The following is a 25,727-nucleotide window of genomic DNA, read 5'->3' on the forward strand; positions in this document are numbered from 1 at the left end:
GATCTAGGAGGAGATCATGGTCTATAGTGTCGAATGCAGCACTAAGATCTAGTAAAACCAACAGCGAGATGAAGCCTTGGTCTGAAGCTAAAAACAGGTCATTAGTTATTTTAACTAGAGCAGTTTCTGTGCTATGATGGGGCCTAAAACCTGACTGAAATTCTTCAAAGATATTGTTCTCTTGCAGGTAGGAACATAACTGTGCAGCGACAATCTTTTCTAAAATCTTAGACATAAATGGGAGATTTGAAATTGGTCTGTAATTTGATAACGTGTTTGGATCCAGATTAGGTTTTTAATGAGGGGCTTAATAACTGCTAACTTGAGGGATTTAGGACGTGACCTAAAGATAGTGAGGAGTTAATAATATTTAGAAGAGGCTCACCAGTTGTATATAACACTTCCTTCAGTAATTTAGTAGGAATTGGATCTAACTGACATGTTGTCGATTTAGCTTTGGCAATAACATTATACAGCTCTTCCTGTCCTATACATGTAAAACAGTGGAGTTGTGGAGTTGAAGGTAACACTGTCTCAGGAGATGCTGTAAGAGGTTGAACTGCCACAATTGTTTTTCTAATGTTATCTATTTTTCAGTGAAGAAAATCATAAAGTCCTCACTACTAAACTGTGATGGAACACAATTTTCAGAGCCCTGATTTGTAGTTAGTTTAGCTACTGTACTGAAAAGAAAAGACAGTACAACAGTACAACTAAACCCACAACAGTACAACTAAACCCACAACTGAACCCACAACAGTACAACTAAAGCCAAAACAGTACAACTAAACCCACAACAGTACAACTAAACCCACAACTGAACCCACAACTGTACAACTAATCCCACAACAGTACAACTAAACCCACAACAGTACAACTAAACTCACAACTAAACCCACAACAGTACAACTAAATCCACAACAGTACAACTAAACCAATAACTAAAAACACAACAGTACAACTAAACCCAAAACAGTACAACTAAACTCACAACTAAACCCACAACAGTACAACTAAACCCACAACAGTACAACTAAACTCACATCTAAACCCACAACAATACAACTACACCCACAACAGTAAAACTAAACCTCAACTAAACCCACAAAAGTACAACTAAACCACAACAGTACAGCTAAACCCACAACTAAACCCACAACTAAACCCACAACAGTACAGCTAAACCCACAACAGTACAACTGAACCTACAACTAAACCCACAACAGTACAACTAAAGCCAAAACAGTACAACTAAACCCACAACAGTACAACTAAACCCACAACTGAACTCACAACTGTACAACTAATCCCACAACAATACAACTAAACCCACAACGGTACAACTAAACTCACAACTAAACCCACAACAGTACAACTAAACCCACAACAGTACAACTAAACCAATGACTAAAACACAACAGTACAACTAAACCCAAAACAGTACAACTAAACACACAACTAAACCCACAACAGTACAACTAAACCCACAACAGTACAACTAAACCCACAACAGTACAACTAAACTCACAACAGTACAACTAAACTCACATCTAAACCCACAACAGTACAACTACACTTACATCTAAATCCACAACAATACAACTACACCCACAACAATAAAACTAAACCCACAACAGTAAAACTAAACCCACAACAGTACAACTAAACCCACAATTAAACCCACAACTAAACCCACAAAAGTACAACTAAACCCACAACTAAATCTACAACAGTAGAACTAGAAACAGAAAAGCTGGCTACTGTATAAACACTTCAGAATATGGAAAGGGAGAGTTAAACATTATTGAACTTCACATGCTTTTTGTGTCAATTCATGGATTAACATGTTTTATTTTTTACTTCACACATACAGTATTTTCTCTGTCTGGAATCTAACAGGTGTCTTTACATTCATATTCGGTAAATATTATTTAAATTTTAATCAGCTGGCTTCCCTTTACAAACAACATATGTTCATGTTTCAGACTTATGGTGAACTATGTATATTTTTATATACAGTATGTGTACACATATGTGCATCCAATAAACCGTTTCCTGTTTCCATCAACTGTTTCCAGTAAAATGAGTTCATAAAAAGTTAATTTGCGTACCTAATAGAATTCCTCTCGGGTTTAGGGTAACGAGCGTGTTTCTTGTTGTCCGTAGGCAAAGAAATAAAATAAAATGTTACACAAATACTTAAAAAAAAAAGATAATAATAACATGTTGCCACAGTTTCCTCCCAAGCCCCTTCCTCTACTCACATTTTCCTTCTTATTACATGTCAGACTCTTTAATTGCATTTTAATTACATATATCTCTACTTACTCGCTCTCTAACGTGATTCCGAGTCCCTTTACAAGCCACGTTTTATTAAATAAGCGATCGAATGACGACCGCGTTTTGCTCGTAAGTCGTCCTGGAGCGTCCTGACATTATCCTGGGGTCTGACATAACACACGGTGTTAGCTCGAAACCCAAAACTAACTCTCATTCTATCAAAGCGTTATTAGATTTCACTACACACTCGGTTTTGTGCCTCTAAGACGCAACACGTCCTCTTTTTATTTTTGGAACGATCGTATACTGTATATATGATATAAATATATTTGAGGAAATGTACGTTTTATGGTTCGGTTGCAGCGGAATCTTTCTTCTGCTCTCAGACTAATTAAATCCCACGGGTTTTATAATTAAACCCTGTGCCTTCACGTCTCTGAATCTCCTCCACCCGCCTTGAGGAACAGTCAGTGTACTGTGTGGAACCGCTTCAGTCTTGGTACAGACACAACACTGAGTAAATATTTAACAAGCAATAGATCATATACACTATATAAACTTAAATTATTGGGGCACTAGACTTTTTCATCAATATGTGGTTCTTCTCAACCACAAAGGAAGAGGCACACAATTGTATAGCATGTCTTTAAATGCAGTAGCATTACGTTTTTCTCTCAATTGAACTAGGAGAGCCAAACCTGTTCCAGCATGACGATGCCCCTGTACACAGAGCCAGCTCCATGAAGATATGGCTGACATGGGTTTGAATGAAAAGGTCTTAAATGACCCGCAATAGAGCTCTGACCTAAACCCTAATAAACACCTTTGGGATGAAACCTCACCTCACCTACATTAGTACCTGACTTTACTAACAACCTTGTGGCTGAAAGAACCTCCACAAATCTCCACAAACACACTTCCCAGAGAAGTGAAGCTTATTATATCAGCAAATGGGAACTAAATGTGGAATGAGATGTTCAAAAAGCAAATACCAAGCTTATGGTCAGGTGTCCATAAACTTTTGTCTAATTAATAAAGGTTTCGTTGTTTATGAGAAGAAAAGAAAACCGGTGATGATCCACAGATTTTTAGATGAAAAATGATTGTGGTATCGATTGGATCCCAGCACCTCCAACCAGTAGCTCGAAAACTTTGTAACTTGGAAAAACTCCTTAATGATTATTTCAAGTACTTTACTTGAGTAACATTCAGATTTCACAAATTTTCCTCCAAGTTAGAAAACACCACCAATCCTCCATCAGTCATCTCATGCTCTGCTGTATTCTGATTGGCTGTCACTCCTGCCAACCATGTAGTAGGACATCTTTTGTGCCGTTAGTTGGGTTTTGGATACATCTGATCCAGCTTATGCTCTGCGCTTACTAATGTCAATTTTTTTAAAACATTACAAATTTTTTGCTATGTTGCATATAAGATGCTGAGTCCTAATAAACTCTGAGTGATTCTTTCCTAACAGTTTGTCTTTTTATCCATCTATTGTCAGCTTCACACTCCAGCAGGTTTGAGAAAGTCTGTATTCATCACATTGATGTCACTCTGAAGTACATAAAGCATTGTATTTTTCCTCCTCTCTCTGGCTTAATCATTTCGACAGCCTGGATCGATCATTTGAGAAAGTTGGAAACTTTCTTTAAGGTTGTGTGTGTGTGTGTGTGTGTGTGTGTGTGTGTTTGGGATGGAAGGGGGTGTCTGTTGGCAGCATACAGTATGTGTTTGAGGTAGCAACAGGACACTTGGATTCATTGAATTCAGGCTAACAGACAGCTCCAATCTCTCAGCATGTGTCTGCAGGCATCTGCTTTGACTGTCCAAAGCAGCTTTATTAAGTGTGAAGAAACGGAGCTGGATTATCTGTCTGTCTTTTTCGTCTCTACACATCCCTTATACAGCTTTTTCTTCTTGTCTGTCGGAAAAAAAGCTAATGGGCTTGAATATAAAGTGAGTAAACCAAGTAATTACTGGTCCACTCAGTGTAGGGTGGGTCAGTGTTCAGCTTTAAGGCTGCTCCCATCGGTAGCACGCTGTGTATTTCTCTTGCCTTTCCCCAGGGCACATCATGGGACGAAAAGTCCCTAATTCCCGCCTGGGTCACGTACGCTGCCCTGTATTGACATTCCGGCCATCGTAGACAGTACTGCAGCCTGCACTCCCACTTTACACCACTAGAGGTGTCGTTCTACTTCGCTGAGCAGTGATCGTAATATTAAATATCATCCTGCCCGCCCATTTTAATTTTTTTTAATTCCCCTCCGACACACATTTGCTACAGTAATCCGGGAATCGTGTTTAATCCGTACTTGTTTTGTTTGTTTATTTTCTTTCATTTCGCTCCTTTGTTTCCCCGCTTCCTCGGCACGGCTAATCCAACTGTTCAATTTTCCCACTGCATAATATAAAGCGGAACTGATTCCCGGCGAATTTAAGACAAATTCAGCTTTACGCTGAAGAAAGAAACGACAAGGTTCGAGGGCATGTGTGTTCCGCAGCAAGCATGATTGCATTTGCAATGCAAAGGCAATCTCCAGGCCTTATTACACGCATCTTGAACTCGGAGGCAGAGATAATCAGATGTAAGTGGTCAAATGACTGTTATGACGGATAACAAAAGGGATCGGAGGAATGTTTATTCGGCTCTGTGTCCATACGCAGGTGTCAGTGAAGGTGTTGGGATGAGCTCGGAGAAGTCACACTTGAAGAATGCCGTTCATTATGGAAATGATTCTTTTACTTCAGGCATGCAGATGAAGTCAGTTTAATTTTTTATTAGATATTTTTTTTACATTCAGATATTTAGATTGGTTAATATTGAGCCGCTTCGGCAAGTTACATCGCTATTAGTCTTCATTTCAGCTGTCGCACGGCGGCGAAGGGAGAAAGGCTTTATCTCATTTGGAAATCAAATGGAGTGGAGTATGATTGGTTCCGTCCAACTGTGGCAAGGAGAAAATGTCCATCTGCCGGAGTAGTTATGCAGCCCTCTGCAACGAACTGACGGATTGAATTAGAAATGTGCACTTGCCTCGCTCATATCGCCAATATGAATATAGAACTGTCACGAGTCAGGGTCGATGTAGTTACACGGAAATTGAGTCCAGAGTACAAAAATACAAATCTGAAAACTGACTCCACTTCAATTCAGCAGATTAAAAAAAAAAATTTATTCAATTACCCCCCCTCAAAAAAAACAAAAATGGAAAGACTGGGAAATTAACTATTAGGTCTCATGATTGGTTATGAGACAGTTGGTAAGTACTGTATTAAGTATGTATTGAAACATGATGGTGTACCATTTTGAGGTAATGTGAGGTGGTCCAGTGTGAATCAGAAGTACTCGTACCACCATAAAGTACATGCTACCTTTTCGGCTGCTCTAGTTAGGGATCACCGCAGCGGATCATCCGTCTCCATACCCCCCGTCCTTTACATCTGCCTCTTTCAAACCAACCATCTGCATGTCTTCCGTCACCACCTTCTCATTCCTCATTGGGCTTCCGTTTTCCCTCCTGCCTGCCGCCTTCATCCTCAGCATTCTTCTACCAATATATACACCATGTCCCTCCTCTGCACAGGACCAAATCATCTCAATAGATGATTCTCTCATCTTGTCTTGAAAACATCCTACAGACACAGTCCCTCTAACTTATTTCTAATCCTGTCCATCCTCATCACTCCTGATGAAAATCTCAGCATCTTCAACTACCTTCAGCTCCGCCTCCTGTATTTCTAAAAATGCAGCATGGAATGCAAACCAAATTGATTTATATCCTCTTATACACAAGTGCAGTTGTAAAGAATATTGAAAGTGCATAGCATGATGTTGATTATAGCCAAATGACTGCAAGTGCCGTATTGCCTTAATGCAGCAGTTCTCCAAACAAGACATGATTACAGAGTAACTGACAGTTTCAGACACATTATGGCCGAATGGTTATTTTTGCTATAGATGTGTGGACAAAACTCTTGGTACTCGTCCATTAAAGAAAGAAAAACCCACAATGGTCAGTGAAATAATTTGAAACTGACAAAAGTAATAATAAAAAAATATATACTGAAAATTAACTAATGAGAGTCAGACATTGTGTTTGAATTGTAGATCAACAACAACAAAAAAAGCTAATGAAACTGGCCTGGACAAAAATTATTTCCCCTTTAGAAAAGACCCAATGACCTAAAACACAGTTTAAAACCACAAGAATGGCTAAGAACAAAACATTGGACTATTCTGATGTGACCACCTTAATCCTAAAGCTATATACTACTTAACATCTGTGGTAAGAGCTGAAACGTGCAGTCTGGAGAATTCACCCTTCAAACTGTAGACAGCTGGAGTAGTTTGCTCACGAGGAGTGCGACAATACCTGTCGACAGGTGCAGAAGTCTCAAAAGGTTGTGTAATTATTATTATTATTTTTTATGTATGCATCTGTTGAACCACAATTAAATTTATTAGTCAATTTTCAGAAAATTAGCTTTTGTCGGTTTCAAGGTATTTCAGTCACCAATTTTGGGTTTTCCTTTCTTTAATGGAGGGGTACCAACAATGTTGTCCACGTGTGTACATGCTACACATATACAATGACTGAGATCTTCCCTGACACTACGAACTTACGTCAACACGTTAGACAAACATCAACCGACACAGCGAAAACCTCGTCTTGTTTATGTTCTGCACTCTAGGAGAAGGAGTCGTTACTATAGAATATTCGAAAATATTCAAATGAGCGCACTGATACGAAAGCACCAATTGAATCACAGATGAAACGAATATCAGAGGAAAATTTCTCAGCAGGGCGAATTGAAATATATAAAAGACTTTTTTGCATTAAGCAGTAATGGAGATTTGATGCGTTTGATCCGGTGCATTGATTTAGGCTGTGTATTTTTGTTGTTGTTGTTTTTTTTACATTTTTTTATTAATTAATAAATTAATTAATTTATACATTTTTTATTTATTTTATTTTTTTTACCAGATATGCATCAGTGCTACAAAGTCAATCTCCTCTTCCTCTTAACTGTCTTAATGTATCTAACAAATCACTCTGAGCCTTATAAAGCTTTCCAAGGAGTACAGCTCTGAACGACAGTCGCTGCATTTAAACAAAGCACCTCCAAACATCAAACACTCACTTTCTCTCTCTCTCTCTCTCTCTCTCTCTCTCTCTCTCTCTCTCTCTTTCTCTCTCTCTTTATTTGCTCCTCCTCTGGCTCTCTTCTTGTCTGCTCTTTTTGAAACCGAGCCCTAATTTCTCATCCCCAGTGACTGCTCGGTGGCGGCCTGCAGCGGGGAGGGGGAGACATCCGTTAATATGATATCTGATTTCCTTCCGCCAAGGCGAACATGAAAGCAGGGGAGAGTGATCGTTTGCGCCATGCTCGCCTGGCTCTGGCGTGCCCATTGTGCCACGAATGCGGCAATGTAATCATCTTCCTCCAAGAGCAATGGCCCGGTGTTTAATGCCTGTCATCCGAGGTGACGATTCGCCTTCATCCAACTCCCAAGCAGCAGCATGCGTCTCTTTTACCTCCCTGACTTGCTGTGTGTAATTATTTCACAGATTTATGACGGTAGTAATATATTAATATACAAGCGTTGGAGTGTTGTGTGGGCACGGTTGATGAATGCCGAGGTGAAACAATAATGATGTGAGGGGAATACATATATGAGTGCTTTAGGAAGTTGAAATGACTGATGTTTAGGGGAAAAAAGTGTTAATTTGTTTGGGAAATGACACATTTACCAGTCACTTTAAGGGGAATATTCTTAGCCCTGTTTATTTATGCATTTATCCAAAATTTGGTAGATGCCCTTAAGGGTTTTTGTTCGAAAGCTTAAAAGTGGTAGTTTGCCAGTTTGATCTTTCTGATCAGAAGTGTCTATGGTGCCACTTTCTTATAATGATTCAGCAGAACACTGCATAAAAAATTCTGATATATGTCAGGTTAATGTTTGAATAAAAGATCATTTTACTTATTTGTAGAGTGCTTTGAAAGTGAAACTGTCTCACAGCAGCTCTACACAGATAAAGCAGTAATAAAAGAAAGTAAATGCTTGTTCCTTATTAATGAAATTTGTTCCTAATGAGTGAGGCAGTGGTGACAATGGCAAGGAAAAACTCCCTGAGAGTGACTATGGCCTGAGGAAGAAACCTTGAGAGGAACCAGACCCATCCTCATTTGGGTGGCGCCGAATATCCGTTTATTACAGTTCTTTATTGTGAAGTGTGCAGTGATAGAAGATTTAATGCAACCTGCGGTCCTGAGCCATCGTAGTACGCTGTTCACATCAACTACAGTCCAAATCCATCCTCAAAGCTCCCGTGTTGCTCTGTAATTTCACAAGTTTTCAGGCCGTTGATGTGCCACCAATCCCAGCTGCACAGAGTGGCCTCCAATTGAAGAAAACCCCATCCCCAGAAGACCACATTGGATTTTGTTCCAGCCAGTGAAGAATAGGATATTATCACCAGTCTACAACAATGGGTCAGGACCACAGGTTGCGTAAACAGTTGTGCATTTAAGGACCTATTACTGCACACCTCAACAATGGAATTGCAATGAATAGATTTCAGATGAGGCTGGGTTTCCTTTTGAGTCTCTCAATGTTTCTTCTCACGCCATGTCCTTTTTTCCTCGCCACTGCTCACTCATTGGGAATAAACAATGATAAAGAACAAACTTATAGGCAGACTTGCACATTCGTTTATGTATCCTTATAACCACTTTATCTGTATAAAGCTGCTTTGAGTCGATGTACAAATAAAATACAAATAAATATGAATTGAATTTAAAATGACAGGCAAAAACTAAAGGCAGTTGATGAATGGAATAAGGTCACTTGGTCTTTTTGGTTGTACAAAATAAACTTAATTCTTTTAACTGGTATAATTAAATATGTCAGTTTTAATGTGTGAAGTTGAAGCCATGTGTATTTTCTCAATTTTAATTGCAAGCATGACCCCACAGTATATCAAACGTTACCCTTGAAATTGGTATGAATTTTCTGTTTTGATTATTTCATCCTTTTCACTTCTTAGATGAATGAATTTACTTAAAACATACAACACTATATAGTATAATATGCTAAAATCTCCTGTGAGGCATTTACAGCCTCTTTTCATTCTTGTACTTTCCCATTATTCAATTGCATAAAAAAGCCATGATTATTTTAAGGCCAAAGGACGTTGAAGCTTTTTCTTTTTGAAGTGGACAATATGTTGTCCTGACCTTTCTGTTTCCAAGAACTGTGTGTTATTCAGTATGTTGAGGTGAGTAATGTAGACTGGTGAGGGTGGGTTAAGGTTGTGAGGTAAATGTGGTTCGTGGACCTTGAATAACCTGCAGGTGCAGTCAGAGTCACCCAGGGATTTTTCTTGTGTTTGTGCACTCACATGCTCAGGCCTTCATTAGTTCATGATGTGAAGGTATGAATCAGTATTGGCAATAAATAACACTGTGTATTCTGGGAACCCTTTGACCAGGTTTGCCAATGGTTCGGAATTATTCAAAAGAACCACAGATTTGTTCGAAACTTCTGCTCACACCACCAAGTGTGATAAGTACCGAGAAGAACCGACCCACTTTCATTCACTGGAAAGGTGTTTGTGTTATAGTCACATTCATTCATGCACCAGCAGTGGAACAAACCCCACCCATCTTTTGGTGGAACTGCCTGATAATGTACAGGTATCAGCATACCTTGGCTAGACCGGAATTTTACACACTCCATTTCGAAATGAAGTTTCATCTTTGCCCTTATGAAAAGATTCACTCTTCCGACTAGGCTTTCCACCAGAATCTGTAGCACAGCCATGGGGGTTTGTGTCTATTCAGATAAAAGTGCATTAGTGAGGCCTTGAAATCTGAGGTGATGTCGGTTTTCCAGTTCACCCAAAAGGTGTTTATTGGGAAACCAGGAGGAAAAAAAAATGTTCAATTGGCAAGCCATGTGTTCAGTGTGCTCATTGTATATAAAAGGGGCATTGTCATGCTGGAACAGGTTTCCTTCCACTGAAGCAAATCTGTGATATTAACGTACGCAAAGCCATCTTATACATTGTGGTAACAATTTGGAAAAGAAGGGCATATGGGTGTGATGGTCAGGTGCTCACAAACCTTTGGCCATATAATATTTATAATGCAAGCAGATTGGACGTATGACAGTTGTACAGTACATATTTAATTTGGAAAGTCTCAGAAGAGTTTAGAGGGTGAAATAGGACCATTTTATAATATATAACATATCAAATACTTGCTAAATCTGTGCCAAATGAAATATCCAACTCTTATTTTTGGGTGACTGTGTATATAATCTGTGTTCTAATCTTTCTTTCCTGAGTGCTGATTATTTCCATTTCAGATGGAATGAGTCAAGATTTTCTTTCTGTGCCACTGATATTCCAGTAGTTTGTCTGCTACTGGGTGTCTGTTCTGTTTCGGTTTGCTGTGTGTGTGTGTTCAGAATAATATGAGGTTTCAATTTCCTTTTTATTTCTCTGTTCTAGTCTCATGCCTCCCAATTGCCGTGGTTGTGGTCAAAAGAATCTGCATTTCAGCTAGCACTTGGCATGCTATTAGGAAAGTTAAAAAGAGAAGGCCAGAGATATTAACAGCATTCATTCCAAAGGTTTACATTCGTGTTTTTTTAGCTTTTGGCCAGACATGGCAGACAAATCAGGCAGGAGAATTTTGGACAGCCTAGCAAAGTTCAGAGGAAAGTTAAAGTTTGCAAAGAACATATTTCTGTAATTAAAAAAAATAAACCAGGAAGGGAAATCTATAAAATATTTATTTGCACAGTTAAACACAGCAGCAGAAAATAATTAAAATTCACCTATTACCATTTTTTTTTATTTTATTTTAAATTAAAATGCAGTGTAACGCTAACAATTAAACAGGCTTATTATTTATTTCCTTCCATTTATTATTATAGACAGTCTGTTTCTCCATCTGGCTCAGAGTAAGACCGATTTGGGCAGCTCTGGTTTACAGCATCACGCGGACAATGTGAAATGCTATTTCACACTTCAGTGGCGGTATAAGGTTTAAATTACTTTGCTAGAATATTTTTGAAATGAACGTAACACGAGCCATCAAAACTGTGGAAAATATAGTGTTTTGTGGACAACTTAAAGTACTGAAAATCTTAAGTCTCCTGCATTAAAAGTGATGTAATTGCCAGAATCAGCAAATCTTTTATATATATATATCAAAACTTCCTGATGTTGGTATACAATCACATCTCACTCTTATTATGAACAAATCTATTTTATTTTGTATTAATATAATTAATATGGTTTTCACAGTAACAGAAACTTTTCAAGCACAGTAGTACAGTACAGTAGGAGTATGTCAGTTTGATAGCCAGCTAGCATAAAAAAAGCTAACATTAATACAGTATTCATATCAATGCCATGATTTCATTTTGTTTTTGTCACTATTTACTTATTTACTCATAACTATTTAGTTATTGCCTCAACATTTGGGAAAAAGTTACATGGTCAGCTGACAGGAAATGTATCCAACTTTCCTGTATATCATGGGAAGAAGAAAAAAACATGCATTCTCAGTACTAAATGTTCAAGTGTGTATGTTAATTTGACAAATGATGACCGAAAAGTATACCTCAGGTAACCAAAGTATATATTGTATAAAAGTATTTAATACAATTTAAAAGTATACAGATGTATTCTAGGGAATGTATAATAATCTGAAGCCCACAGATGAAGAAGACAATACAAATAAATGCATATTTTTATAGTGGGTTAGCATTGAGCATGTGGAGCTTTTCCTTGACCGGTTGCTGTTGTAGATGTGTTGGTGTGTCCCATAAGGCCGGTGGAGCGTTTTCGAGACCTGCGGCCTGATGAAGTGGCGGATTTGTTCAGCGCCACGCAGAGAGTGGCCAACGCTGTTGAGATGCACTTCGGTGCCACCTCCCTGACCATCGCCATCCAGGTAAACATTTCTCACACACGCACTCCCAATCCTACATCCTTTTCCATTCAAACTAACACGTAGTCACGTTACCAGGACTGGTACAATAAATTGCTAGGTAGTTAGCTAACTTCTTTTTGTCAGTACATCTAAAGTGACCCGTTATATGAAATGAGTTCTCCACCCGTCCTGGTTTCACGCTAATGCCATTACAAAACCACGTTTTTTTTTTTTAAATCTCTATTTCCTCCCTTCTTATCCCACAATTGACAATCCAACATTGATAATGGTCTAACTAATGGATTCTGTTACCATGGAAAAAAGCCCCCTCGTGAGCAGATTCAGCGAGGAAATGTTTAAGAAACATGAAAACTATACGCCACTATGAGCCATTTGCTATGGCTATTGTTCTTTTACATCTGTCCATCTGTTCTTCAAGGGATTCTCCAAAAAAATACATTCTTAGTTATTTCACATGCATGGAGAACTAACAGGAGAATAGCACCTGCTGGAATAATGCATTTGCAAGTGCATCAGAAAGAAAGAGAGCGAGAGAGAGAGAGAGAGAGAGAGAGAGAGAGAGAGAGAGACAGAGACAAACAGAGATAGTACCTTCATTTTGCATAACCTTTGATATTTATGCTAATTCCAGATGGTTTCGCTCCCGCTGCGCCACGCAGCCTGACAAAAGAAAATCATTTCACTTATCTGACGAAAGGCTATAATCAATATTCCTTCACTCAAAGGCAGTATGACGAGATTGGAGATTAGATGTGTCTGCTTTCAGCGGATTGTCCCAGGCTGCACGGTGCCCACAGTTCCCAATAAAAGAATCTTCTATGCTGGAGTTCTTTTATTTTGCTGTAAAAACAAAAAAAAAAAGGTGCCAGGAAATGAAAAGTGTTTGCTGTGACCCCGTGGAGGTTGTTTTTTAGATCCGCTTCGCAATCTCCGTAGCCCTGTGGCTACATCTTGGTGCTATTTATTTGAAGTTGGTCAACTCTAAACCTTAAGGGTTCATTAGATACCTCACCAGAGGGTTTCTGTTTGTTCTGTGGCTCTACATGGAACCTTTAATAGTTCCCCCCCGACGGACAATTTAAAGTGCTCCGAAGGAGGTTGATGAGATGTTTGTTTTTATTCAAGGGTTCTTGGGCTGCTGGTCGAAAGGTATCTAACTGTTCTAGGGATCTACATGGAATCTTTGTGTTCCCCCCAAGATGGGCAAGATGTATATTCCTCCACTCTTTGGAAAAGGATCCTCACTAGTATTAAAAAAAGTGTTCTTTAGATATTTCTCTTCTATGAGGAGTTCTACCTTTAAGAGTTCCCTCAGAGGGGTAAAGATGATGAGACATATACTGATGATTGAGTCTGAAGTCAACAGGGAGTTTATTTATTGAAGATTCTTCCTAAATGTGCCCTTTTTTGGTACTTTGACTTTCTTTCTTGATGAATGAACAATAATTGCATGAGTAATTCTTAAGAGTTTTTTTATTTATTTGAAAAAACATTTCTAGTCAGAACGTTGGGATTAGTCTTACAGTGATTCCTCAAAACACTCACAATCCAAGCTGGGAAGATGTTCCGCCAGATTTTGGAGTGTTGGTAAAGTCATGTACTGATGTAGGGGGTGCAGTCAGCATTCCAATTATCCCAAAAGGTGTTGAGGTATTGAGATAAGATCTCTATAGCAGGCCAATTAAGAACTTTAACCCATGTAAAGCATATCTTCATGGAGCTGTTTTTGTGCACAGGGGCATTGTCATCCTGGAACAGGTTTGGGTCTTTTAGCTCAAGTGAAGGGAAAATGTAATGCTACCACCTCCAAAGACACCCTATGCAATTATCTGCCTATAATTTAGTCTTAGCAGTTTGAGGAAGAACCCCATATTCCTGGAAGATATTCGTTTATTTATATATATATATATATATATATATATATATATATATATATATATATATTTTTTTTTTTTTTTTGCAGCACTATATTTTTTGAAGAAAGATTCCTCATGGGTTCTTAATAGTTAATGGTTTCTAGACTTTTTTTTCCAGATGGAAACCATAAAACCGTAAAGGGTGATATATTAAACTTGAACTTTTGCATTAGTTTTTAGAGGGTTGACTTGGATAAAACAGCCAAGTGTGTATAATAAAAAAAGGAAAAAAAAATGTAAAATCTGGAACGCTTGAGCATAAGAAGCCATAACTATGTTAAAAACCCTAGAATGCCCAGATTCTGAGAACATGTTTATCACAGTCAGCACACAGTATAGGTTTGAGATGAATGGGGGGTTTTAAAGGTTCAATTAATATTCGGTTAACGTGCACGATTTATACACCATGATCATCTGTATGCGATAGGAATAGATGTATGTCACCTAGTTTCAACCCCAGCTGTCAATCAAGTGAGGTCGGCACTATCCATGAAAATCAGGAGTTTTTTTTTTTTTTAAGCCCATTTAGGGCCAACTTTTTCATCCATATTCACGATTTCCACATTCGCAGTTCATTTGCACAGATCTCTAGAATTCTAAACCCTAAGTGGCCCTTACAATTTTTCCTGAAACTTTCTGACAATCCCTCGATTGAGAGAAATAGACGAAGGTAAAAAAAAAAAACACCCTTGGCTTCAAAATTCATGAGGTGCCACAGCGAAAGTGAAAGGATTCATCTGAAATTTAAATGCTGCTAAATTATTGACTGTGATACTTCACAATTCCAAATCATTCCTAATGATCTGCTTCTGTTCCCAACAGGACGGACCCGAGGCCGGACAGACGGTGAAGGTAAAGGCATAATAACACATCTCGTTTAAATTTATCATGAGATCTTTCGCCAACGCTTAGCTCGTATTAAATAATAATCTTTTTTTTTTTTATTCGAGGGACCCGAGTCTGTGAAACACGTCAATTTTTAATGGAGTTCTTTTTTTTTTTTAAATACTTTGTCCGTATAGTTGAAGGTTTGAATGATGGACTGAGATGGTTTGAATTTTGGATGAGAGTCTTTGCCAGAGGCTGGCATTTTTTCACACATCTGCTTGGCTGCTTTGTTAGAAATGGTTAAAGTTATACCAGCAGAGTACACGTGTCTTGGAACTGAATTGGTCATGCTGCTGAGAATAAATTAATTAGAGGGAGGTTATTTTGCTCTGTTAGTTTTTCCCCCCAATTCAAACAGTGGACATGAAAAGCTCTGGAAAGTGCCCATGGTATCAAAATAATTAATCGACGACTAGGGCTGTGTTACACCATTGTAATGCACTTGTTTTGGGTCCTTTGTGGCTCGTTGTAGTGCATTAAAATTGTGTAACGCATACCAAGCCCTTACCATGAACCGTAAGTCATCCCTTACATTGTTGTTGGTTAATTGTCAAGGATAATAAACTGGGTACATACTGGTAAATCAGCTAACATTGTCTGTAGACGCTTTGTCCACCTACGTAGATTTTGTTGCGATGTTTCATTGGATGTAATTGTGTGGTACCACTTGATATTGACACAGTTTGCATTCTGCTTTAGTTTGATTGCCAGAATTTATTCCACATCATCCATATCATGGTATCAGAGCCATTTATGGCATCATGGTATCAGAGCCATTAGGTCACATTTTGTCACACCCTGGAAAACACCACACCTGATACCAGTATAAATGCATCCCAAGTAAGATTACGGTCATAGAAACCAATAAACAGCTCAGTGTTAAGTTTATTCCGGTCCAAATTTGGATTGTTATTTTTTTAAGGACATGAGCCGATGAACAAAACCAGGTAGCATACCGATTGTGAAGGGGAATGGGTTCGAATAGGATATTAATACCACACAGAAAGGCAATTGTAGCCCTGGCCCTGCAGCATTAACCCATAGGTGTTAATATTCAGAGTTTGATTAGCCTGATCTGCTGTGATTAGGTTTCACAGTGTAACCCGGCAGCACTGTAGATCACCGTGGGTAGCTTTGGTAGCATTTTAAATTGAAATGAACCGCATCATACTGGGTCACTGAGTTGTTCTGAGGCCATCGGGATGATTATTTTCCTGAGAATTTTCCCCTAATTTTATGCAGGTTGGTCAGAATGATGAATGGAGGATAATCGCATGGGCAGTTTTTATAAATATCTATTTATTTTTTTTAGTCAGAACGTTAGGATGAGTCTTGTACTGATTCTTTGAAACAGTTTGCTGAATCAGGTTCAATTTTTTTTTCTTCCACTGCTCTCACCCTCCCTGATGCAAATTTTCCTATTGAATGGCATTTACAGTGTTGTCCCTAATGTGCACATAGCCATTTTTACTGCATATGGAAGTTTATTAATTATACATGTATAGTGGTTGTGGTGAGAGAACTGCCTCTAGCCTGAAATAGGGAGTAATATTGAAATGTTAATGATATAATTCGAGGAGAAGTTGTAAAGCCAGGGAACCCAGAGGAGGCCCCATAATCCCAATGACTCTAATCAGACCCGCGGCCACACGATCTGCCATTTCCAACTCGTCAAATCAAAAGACGAAAAAAATATCTGCAGTATTACGGAAAAGGCATAACATTGAGCTTCACTTTCTTTTTTTTTTCCCGAAGAGAAAAAAATGCTACACCTTTTCATTCGATGTCTCCAAAGGCACAAGATTCAAAGTCACTTTCCCTGCAAATGAGTTAAAACCACACAGGATCCGTTCAAATCCTTCAGTAAACGTGGCCTGATCCGATTACGAGGTAAACACCAGCACATCCGTTGTGCATTGCGTTTTCATGTGATCTCTGTTCCTAATCGACATGAGCTTTGTGTCAAAACCTTTGCCATCAAGAGGCCTTCGAATAAGTGCCAGTTGTTTCCTCGGATAGAAAAGCAGCTCTTTCGGATAATGAAAAAGATTTAGGAATGGTTCATGGATCAGAAGACTGTATATGATGGGCGCACTGACATCTTTATAATTATGTTTATTATTAAATACAAATGGTACAAATGGGTTCGGATGCTTTGATGATTTTTCGGAGTTCAGGAATTACCTACAGTAGGAGCCTTAGACATCAGGAGGTACCTAAGATCCTAAGAGTTCAACAGGTACCTAAGAGCAATACAGCTCCAATGATACAGCGGCTAAATTCTTGCCATGGTTAGTTTGAGAACATTGTCCAGAAGGTCACTGTTCCCTAACTAACCTTGGCAAGAATCTAGCCGCTGTATCCTTAATTTCTTACTCCACATCCTACCAGAAAAAAGTTGGACTTGATAATATATTCCATCAATGTGGCCCATTCGTCTCAAGCATTGGCAGGTTGTGTAGTCTAAGATATTTTTCTGCTCACCATGGTTGTAAAGAGTGTTTATTTGAGTGATTGTCAACTCGAACCAGGCTGGCCATTCTCATTCTTCAACAAAGCCTTTCCAACTACAGAACCTTCATTCAATGGATCTTTCTTGTAGAAACTTTAAAGTCTAGAAGGTTAGAAGTTTAAGATTTTTTATTTTTTTACTTCAGTAAGTACAGACTTTTGATATTATGCCATTCTATTGCTATTATAATGAGACTGGAAACAATTATTGGCCTAAACAACATTTTTGGGCTGATAAATGTTTTTTTTTGTTATTTAATGAACATAGTTAGGAAAGTAAACTCCTCGTGAATCTCTTTAAATTCACAATTCAGCCTAAAAGGCATAGGTCACGAGAGAAAACAAAAGCAAAAATGTCCACGCATTTAAATCTTATTTACTTCTGCATAATGGATGGGTTCAGGATGTTTTATTTTTTTGTATTTTTTTACGCCACGGTTCTTAATGTTGCTTTTGCTCCCTCTCGTCTCATCTCCTCTGTATTCATTAGCCCCACAGTGCATGCTGGTAGCATCAATCCTCCCCGCTGAAGAAAAACAGCCCTGCGGTCATAGCATTAACAGCAAGTCGCAAGTTCCTCCGTCCTGCCAAAGCCCACATACTCAATCACCATCTCTAATGGCTGCGGTGTCCTAAAATGAAGTTTTGACTTATTGGATGGCCTGGAAGTTTTGCAGTGTGGTTGGAAGTTTGAGGTGGAGTTGTTCTAAGTTGGAACATTGCAACACTTGACCCTGGTCCGTGAGCCATCTGCCGTCTGGGGAGACCGAGTCCTGGAATCACGTTAAGGAAAAAAAAATAAGCGTGAATTATTAATAAACACAGTTACGCTGTTTTCAGAAGTGAGCGCGATGGGAGTGAAAATATGAGAATACGAGCTAAATAAAACCCCACCTCTGGCGGACCTCCTTTTAATCTTTATTTTTATTGCCAATTTGGTGCTGGCCAATTTCTCAGCTGCTGTGAGTGTGAGATGAGATGATATAGGTTGTCAATACAAACAAGGTTAAATTGAAATAGATTTCAGATGGAGTTTTCCACTCGAACGGATGAACCGTGGCACGGGCCGAGAAGCGCGGGTCTATTCTCAGCGTGGCCTTGCGAAAATAATCCACGGACACAATGCGATTTTGTGTTATATCTGTCGATTGACGGCAGCCATCTTTGGGACACGGGCAAGTCTTAATGGGGAGGACTTCATTAACGTTCTCTATGCTTCTTTAAGTAAGCCAAGTGGAGTAATCTCCATATTTTACAAACTCATTTTCAACATGGACTTAGTCTAAATTAGACTCCTGCCCAGTTCTTTTATGAAAACAGATTATCTCTTCTTGCATGTAGCACACCTGCTCTGTTAAGTGCACTCGCACCATTTGTCACTGCCGTTATTGCGCTCAGGTGCTGGGATTCTTTTTTTTTTTTTTTTTTTGGGCGTGATTGAATAAAAAGAGAAAGCCACGGTCTATAGAAATGAATGCATTTTTACTAACTTCCCAGCCTGAAGCTACATGGAGGACTGAAGAGTGCTCTAAGTATTCATGTGGTAAAATTGGGTTTTCTCCATCGAGCTGAAAGAAAGCCGGGGAACGACTCAGGAATTTAGTCATTTGTCTTCCTTAGGTGGGTCATTTATCTTGCTTCTAGAGCATGATGGTCTGGAGTACATTAAAAAAAATGCCTGAATATATACATCATTGCCAGCAATAACCCACTTGTGTGTGTGTGTGTGTGTACGGAGGAGTCAGATCAATGGCTCTCTGTTCATAATGGATCCGTAACATATTTATCTTAATGTGCAAAGAAGGTCATTGCAGTACACACCTCTCCTAGATCCTCCAGCTCAGGGATTATTCGGATGATGTGGAGCTGGAGTGGTACTTGTTACACGCTGGACATCTATCGGACCTACTTCAAGCGCACTCCAATTAACGCTATTCCATCTTTTTCCTAGCCCGGAATTTATATATCTGGTAAAGAGTGCTCGACTCGGCCCTTGAGCTAAACCCCTTTTAATGTGCAATTCAGTCTGCATTTGTAAGTCGTTTCCTGATAAACCCGGCATGTCCTTTCTGCAATCTAGCGCTCTACCCAAACGAACGTTTCGTTTCTTATGTACCACTGCGGTGGTAGCAGATCGGAATTATCTTGTTAAAATGATGATTTATTTTAAACCGCTACTATTTTCTATACATGGTTTAATCGGATATTAAAAGGATAAAAAAAAAAAAAAAAAGTTCACCGCCGCATTCATTACGCTATCCGTGGCTATTATTACGTTTAAATGAAAACCGAGCGCTCAAAACGAATCAGAAGGAAATTAATTAGCCTGCATTTCTTGCGCTGGGATACCCGGCGTTGCCATTATGCTTAAAAGAAAAAATAAATAAATAAAAATGATTGAGCGCACACACGATAAATCAGATCTAAATGAATCATCGTGCAATTAGCTCGCTCGATTAAAGCTTGAGTAAACGCGTGTGACTGGCAGATCTCAGCAGAGACCACGTAAATATTAGTTGTTCAGCGACGGCGTAGGTCCTCGCATCCCATCCGCGCGCCTTTGTGCGAAAGAGCAATCCGGAGCATATGCTAAGCAGCGTGAAGTAAAATGGTCCCCATCGAACCACAAAGCAAGATGAATCTCTCGGTAAATTACACACCGCTTTTCGGAAACCGCGTTTGCAGAAAAAAAAAAAGAAAGAAAAATCCCTCTTTCTCTAATTAGGAGTTCTGGCTGTAAGAGTCTGTCGCTTTTACCCCCTGTCTTAATAGGAGCACAGCTGTTCATGACAAAATACATTTGTCTGGCTGTCTGACTGGATTTAAGCTAAACAGTATAAATGGCGGCGCAGCCATTTTGCTCGTTTGTCCCGAGTCAGGCGCTAATTAATAGGCATCTGTTTTAATTACGAACTTTTACGAACCAATTTTTTCCACAGGAACTCGTTTTTCCCAACACACACTTTTTTGTCAATTTCGGTGTTATTGAAGGACAATCACTAACTTCCTTGACGGCGAAATGATGGAAACGTCCAGGGAAGTAGGTTTATTTTTTTGTGAAAGAGTGGTAGATAAGAGGATGAGAAACACTGAAACAAAAAAGACTTTTAGAGAAAAGCCATGATTCACTGGTCATTGCACCGGGAACAATCACATGATACTAGTTTGGAGTTTTTTTATTAATTTTTTTTTTTTATTAAATTTATGTTTCACATGTGGATGTAATGCACAAGCTAATGGGAAATACCCAAAATGCATGTGAGGAAAATATAGAAGCCGAAGCATGCGAAATAAATTGAAATCGCACACACTACATCAGGCGGAAAATTGACAAGTTAAAATAAATGGATTGAAATAATGAAAAAAAAAAACATTGGAAATGGATAAAAAAACAGATCTCTTCATTTCAATCAGAACATTTTTTTTTCTTTTCAATTAATCTTTGACCTATTTATTTTTCACATATAGTGCTTTTGTTTCTTTTATCCCTCTGTATATTTTTTATGTATTTTATTTATTCATTTTTTTTAACACTTGCATGCCTAATTACAGTACATGAAAAAAAATATACACTAATAAATTTAGATTCAGGAATAAGTTATAGGTTAAGGCATGTTCTAATCACAAACTAAGTCTAATCTTATCTATAATGTGAGTGTTATGAATTCATGTGTGAACAACAATCAAGTTGAATGCATGTATAAATACTACATAAAGGTTCAACTAAATCTAAGATGATGTAGGAGAAAAACATAGGAATGAAATGTGCATCATTATATAATATATATGATCCTTTCCCTGTCTTCTTTTCCGGACAAGCCTGATTTATCCTGATGCCCTACTTCTAGATGGAGTGCTTTTCAACTAGAGCCTACTTGCTGGGCTGAAGATAGATTTTTAGACTGTTTATGGGGAATCATGAGGTTACTGTGGCAACTCAAGAACCACAAAGATGGATTTGGACTATGATTAATGTAAACAGTCTGCTACACTGGTTTAGCAGTACATTTGCCATGAAGAGTTTTTGCATGTAAGTGTCCATCAGTTGAACAGTTGATAACAAAGACGGAACTGTAATAAATGGACATTTGGTGTCACCCAGATGAGGATGGGTTCCATTTGAGTCTGATTTCTGGAGTTTCTCATTTCCACTGTTGCCACTGGTTCTCTCATTAGGGATTAATTTACACGGGATTTATTTTTACAGACTCATCTGTATATATATATATATATATATATATATATATATATATATATATATATATATATATATATATATAATATGTTATATTATATAACTTATAATTTTATAATAAAACATCATTGGATGAGGGGCAGTGGCCCAAAAGGTCTGTCCACATTGTGTTCATTATTTTTAATTTTTAATTTTTTAATTTTTAAAAAGAAATATATCATTCTGAAAGCAGTAAAAGAGAAAAAAAGGATTTTTATTGTTTCTCACACACAGAAAATGAGAAAATTACATATTCATTTTCTCTATTCGCTTGATCACAGTCGAATAATTCAAATATTTCACCATACCAAATCTGACTAATGACTAAAGTGCAAAATATTTCAAATCTAACATCTAATCCTAAACTGAAACTCAAAATACATTTAAGTGCTGCACTTTTCTTAGGGGGAAATGATATAATAATATTAAAAATTTTAAATAATTTGATACAAACCAGAGCAACATATTTAGAGATCGCAGACAATCTACTAAAAAATAATGCAGGGCGGTTAAGGGTTGGGGGTGTTGGGGGGCTCTTGTTTAGGGTTGTTCTGCAATGAGGATGTTAAGATTTTGTGCACAGAGTAACACGGTAAGAAGAGAACACGTGTCCGACTGCTGTTAACTCTCACTCTTGTTGCTTTTAAAAAGCATGTAGTGATCCATATGAACTTCTCAGACATTGATGGATTATGTGCTGATGGTTGACCAGGATTTTTACATTTACATTTATTGCATTTGGCAGTCGCTTTTATCCAGAGCGACTTACATGTATCGCATTTATACAACTGAGCAGCTATGGGGTTAAGATCCTTGCTCAGGGGCCCAGAAGTGGCAGCATGGTGTGATCCAAAGGCCAATACCTTCACCACTCAGTTCCAACCTCCAGGGTTGAATTTACACCTGGGTAGTTCAAGGCGAAATAACTCAAAGTAAAAAAAAAATGGCGAAAAAGATGGCAAGAACGTATAGCATAGCCCTAAGCATATTTTTAATAATGTAATTCCCTGTTTATCGCAGTGGTTACGTTCCAAAACCGCCGGCGATAAACGAAAAAACGCGATAAACGGACGCCAATCCCAAAAAATTCTATTTTATGTATACAGTACTGTACTGTATTAACATTTAACTTTATTTTATATTTTTTTATTATATTTTTATTAATACATTTCATTATTTAAAACATAAATCTCCATAAAAACAATTCCTTCTAAGTTTTTTGATCTATCGTGCTATCAGCGAGAGACCGGGAAAAGCAGTTATACGGCAAATGCAATTCCGCGATAAACCTGAGGCGCGAGATTCGAACTGGGCTAAAACTAGGGCATCACTGTATACAGTGGTCCCCCGGAACCCCCGCAGCCCCTGTGGTACCTTAGTAAATACATCCAAACATTATATCACTTAATACAATAATGTGTTTGAAACAATGTATGTAATTTGTTAGTAAAACCAATCTTTAAAATGTTATTTGTAATGTTCCTGAACATTCGGTCCTGATGGGTTTCCCGCGGATTTTGAGATAATACGCAACTTGCTGTTAAATTAGGTTCCACATGAAAACCACCGTATTTTATGAGCTCCGAACATTATCGGGGGTTCACTGTACTAAATTTTGATTAAGGTGTTGGCTTGCTGATCATGAAATATCAACACCACCAACCTGTCACTTTTGGGGCCCTTGAGCAAGGCCCCTAATCCTCAATTGCTCAGTAGTATAAAATGTTATACATGTACTGTAGGGCACTCTGGAAAAAGGTGCCATAAATGTAAAAACATGAGCAAGAGCACAAGAAAGAAAGGGACACGTGACTGAGAAGCAGCATAAGCATGAAAAGTGACGTGTGTAGGTATTCCTCATCCCTAGGATGGCAAAGCGTTTCACAAGCACACGCAGGAAATGTTTGACTCCTCAAAGCACATGCAAATTGGCCCGTGACGCACGTTAAACGCCTGACCTTTCCCTTTTATTTATTTATTTTTTTCTTCTGACTCATGCTGATAAATTTAGAAATGGGATAGCGAGAGCATGCGCGCTACACCGAGCGAGGATCCAGGTAACATGGGAAAGGTCGGATACATGATATTTCTTGTTCGGTGAGGCGCAGTGCTGTCTGTGCTACAACTCAGAAACCTAAATGACATCACATGAGCAGAGTTTCCCACTGTACGTATTTAGCCTCGGATGCACTCTGTTAGCCTTTTAGCTTAAAGTTTCCACACTCCACTGGCTTGGCATTTCAGAATCCATTGTGAAAACAGCTTCCTAAACAAAAGCTCTGTTTTTTCCTCTTCAACATTTCCTCAAGGTAGACAAATTTAATAATACAGTCATTATGCAAATGGACTCATTACCACATGACAACAAGGCAGATGCCTGCAAAACACGTTATGTTGTTTGTAAGATTTATAAACAGTTATTTGCCGAGGCCACGCGCTGTTTATCAAAGCAGACTAATGAAAAATGAATAAAAAGCCCAGCGGTGTGGTTATTATACCCGGGACGAGTGCAGGGTGGCATGACGAGCAGCTTTTGATGATGTGTGGACGGTGTTATTTGCGTCGATTTATGACCGACTCTTGATGTGTCCACTGATGATCCTTCATCAGTCCTTGAAGAAGAAACAGAAGTTGAGACACAAAACTGATCTTAGGGTGAAAATAGAAAGAATAGAAATGGTAGGAAACACTTTTACCTCGAACAAACCCAAATGTAAGGAATATTCGCTCTGATAACGTTTTATTGGTAGCACAAACATTTATTGTGTGTGCCAGTGTAGGAAGTTGAACGACAGTTCCATAGTGCACTGTAACACATAGTGGAGTTTTTTATTAAAATGCCAATGTTGAGGTTTTTCCAATAAAACTGCATTTTTTGTCAATGTGACACTTTTTTTTATCCATTTATTATGCCTTATTCAATTCGACTATATTTGTATAATACTTTTTACAATAAACTGTGCCCCATGTTGCTATAAAAATAAATAGATTTAATTAATTAGTCCCTATACATGTATCTCTAATGAGCAAGCCAGAGGCAACTGTGACAAAAAAACCACCAAAACGATTGGAGGAAGAAACCTTCAGAGAAACCAACCTAAAAAAAGGAACCAATCCTCAACTGGGTGACTCCAAATGTCCATTCATTATAGTTCCATCATAACGATTATTAACTGCTCCCTAATGGACACTTTGTTTCTGGCAATTGCAGCCCTAAGTAACTGTAGCAAACTGTTTATATGAGATACAGTCCATGTCATGATTCTTGATTTTCCACTGTAACCTCATGGTTACAAGCAGTCCCCAACGGAAAAGTACTCTATCCAGAGCTAGGGTGTGGGGATAAATCAGGTATACCTGTAAAAAAGAAAGGGACAAAATCACTGTATACGAGGGGTGTTCAAGTCAGAGCAGGACCTTTGAGTTTATATAATAAATGAACAGATTTTAAGAAGTGGAAATTGCTTACATGTATATACTTATCCCAGCATTTATCTATTGCCTGGATAGATTTGGCATGCAAAGATTATGCCTGAACCCTCTTATGACAGATGGCATCTGGAGACCACCAGGACCGGGATGGCCACTGTCAGACATACGGCCATCTTTAAAACATTTACACGTTTCAAATATCTTACTGCCGCTGAGCGTCACATCACCCTACTGCGCTTGAAGTCTTCTGTAGACATCCGTCGGTTTTACGCCTTTGTTCACGACAAACGTTATAACCACACGCTGTTCCATGCACGCTCTAACACTGTTGTCTGCTATCTCGATTAACGGTTTCTTTACTGGCCCGCGACATGTGCGCCGCCTATCAGTAATAGGACACACACTAGCCGCTTATTACTGCATGTAGTACCGCCACTCTAGCATCCATTTTTATACCTGCACAATCAAAGTCCCGGTTTGACTTGAACTCA

General features: G+C 38.5%; 1 protein-coding gene across 2 annotated transcripts in view; it reads left to right on the forward strand.

Annotated features, from left to right (window-relative positions):
- The window catches only part of fhit (fragile histidine triad diadenosine triphosphatase), a 259,161-nt gene that overhangs the window by 195,254 nt on the left and 38,180 nt on the right, over positions 1-25,727 (forward strand). For both annotated transcript variants that reach the window (XM_046875587.1, XM_046875588.1), the window contains 2 exons: positions 12,110-12,255; positions 14,994-15,023. In XM_046875587.1, the coding sequence (XP_046731543.1) occupies positions 12,110-12,255; positions 14,994-15,023 (176 nt within the window). The remainder of the gene's footprint in view (positions 1-12,109; positions 12,256-14,993; positions 15,024-25,727) is intronic.

The sequence above is a fragment of the Silurus meridionalis genome, chromosome 19 (genome assembly GCF_014805685.1).
Source record: "Silurus meridionalis isolate SWU-2019-XX chromosome 19, ASM1480568v1, whole genome shotgun sequence".
NCBI lineage: Eukaryota > Metazoa > Chordata > Actinopteri > Siluriformes > Siluridae > Silurus > Silurus meridionalis.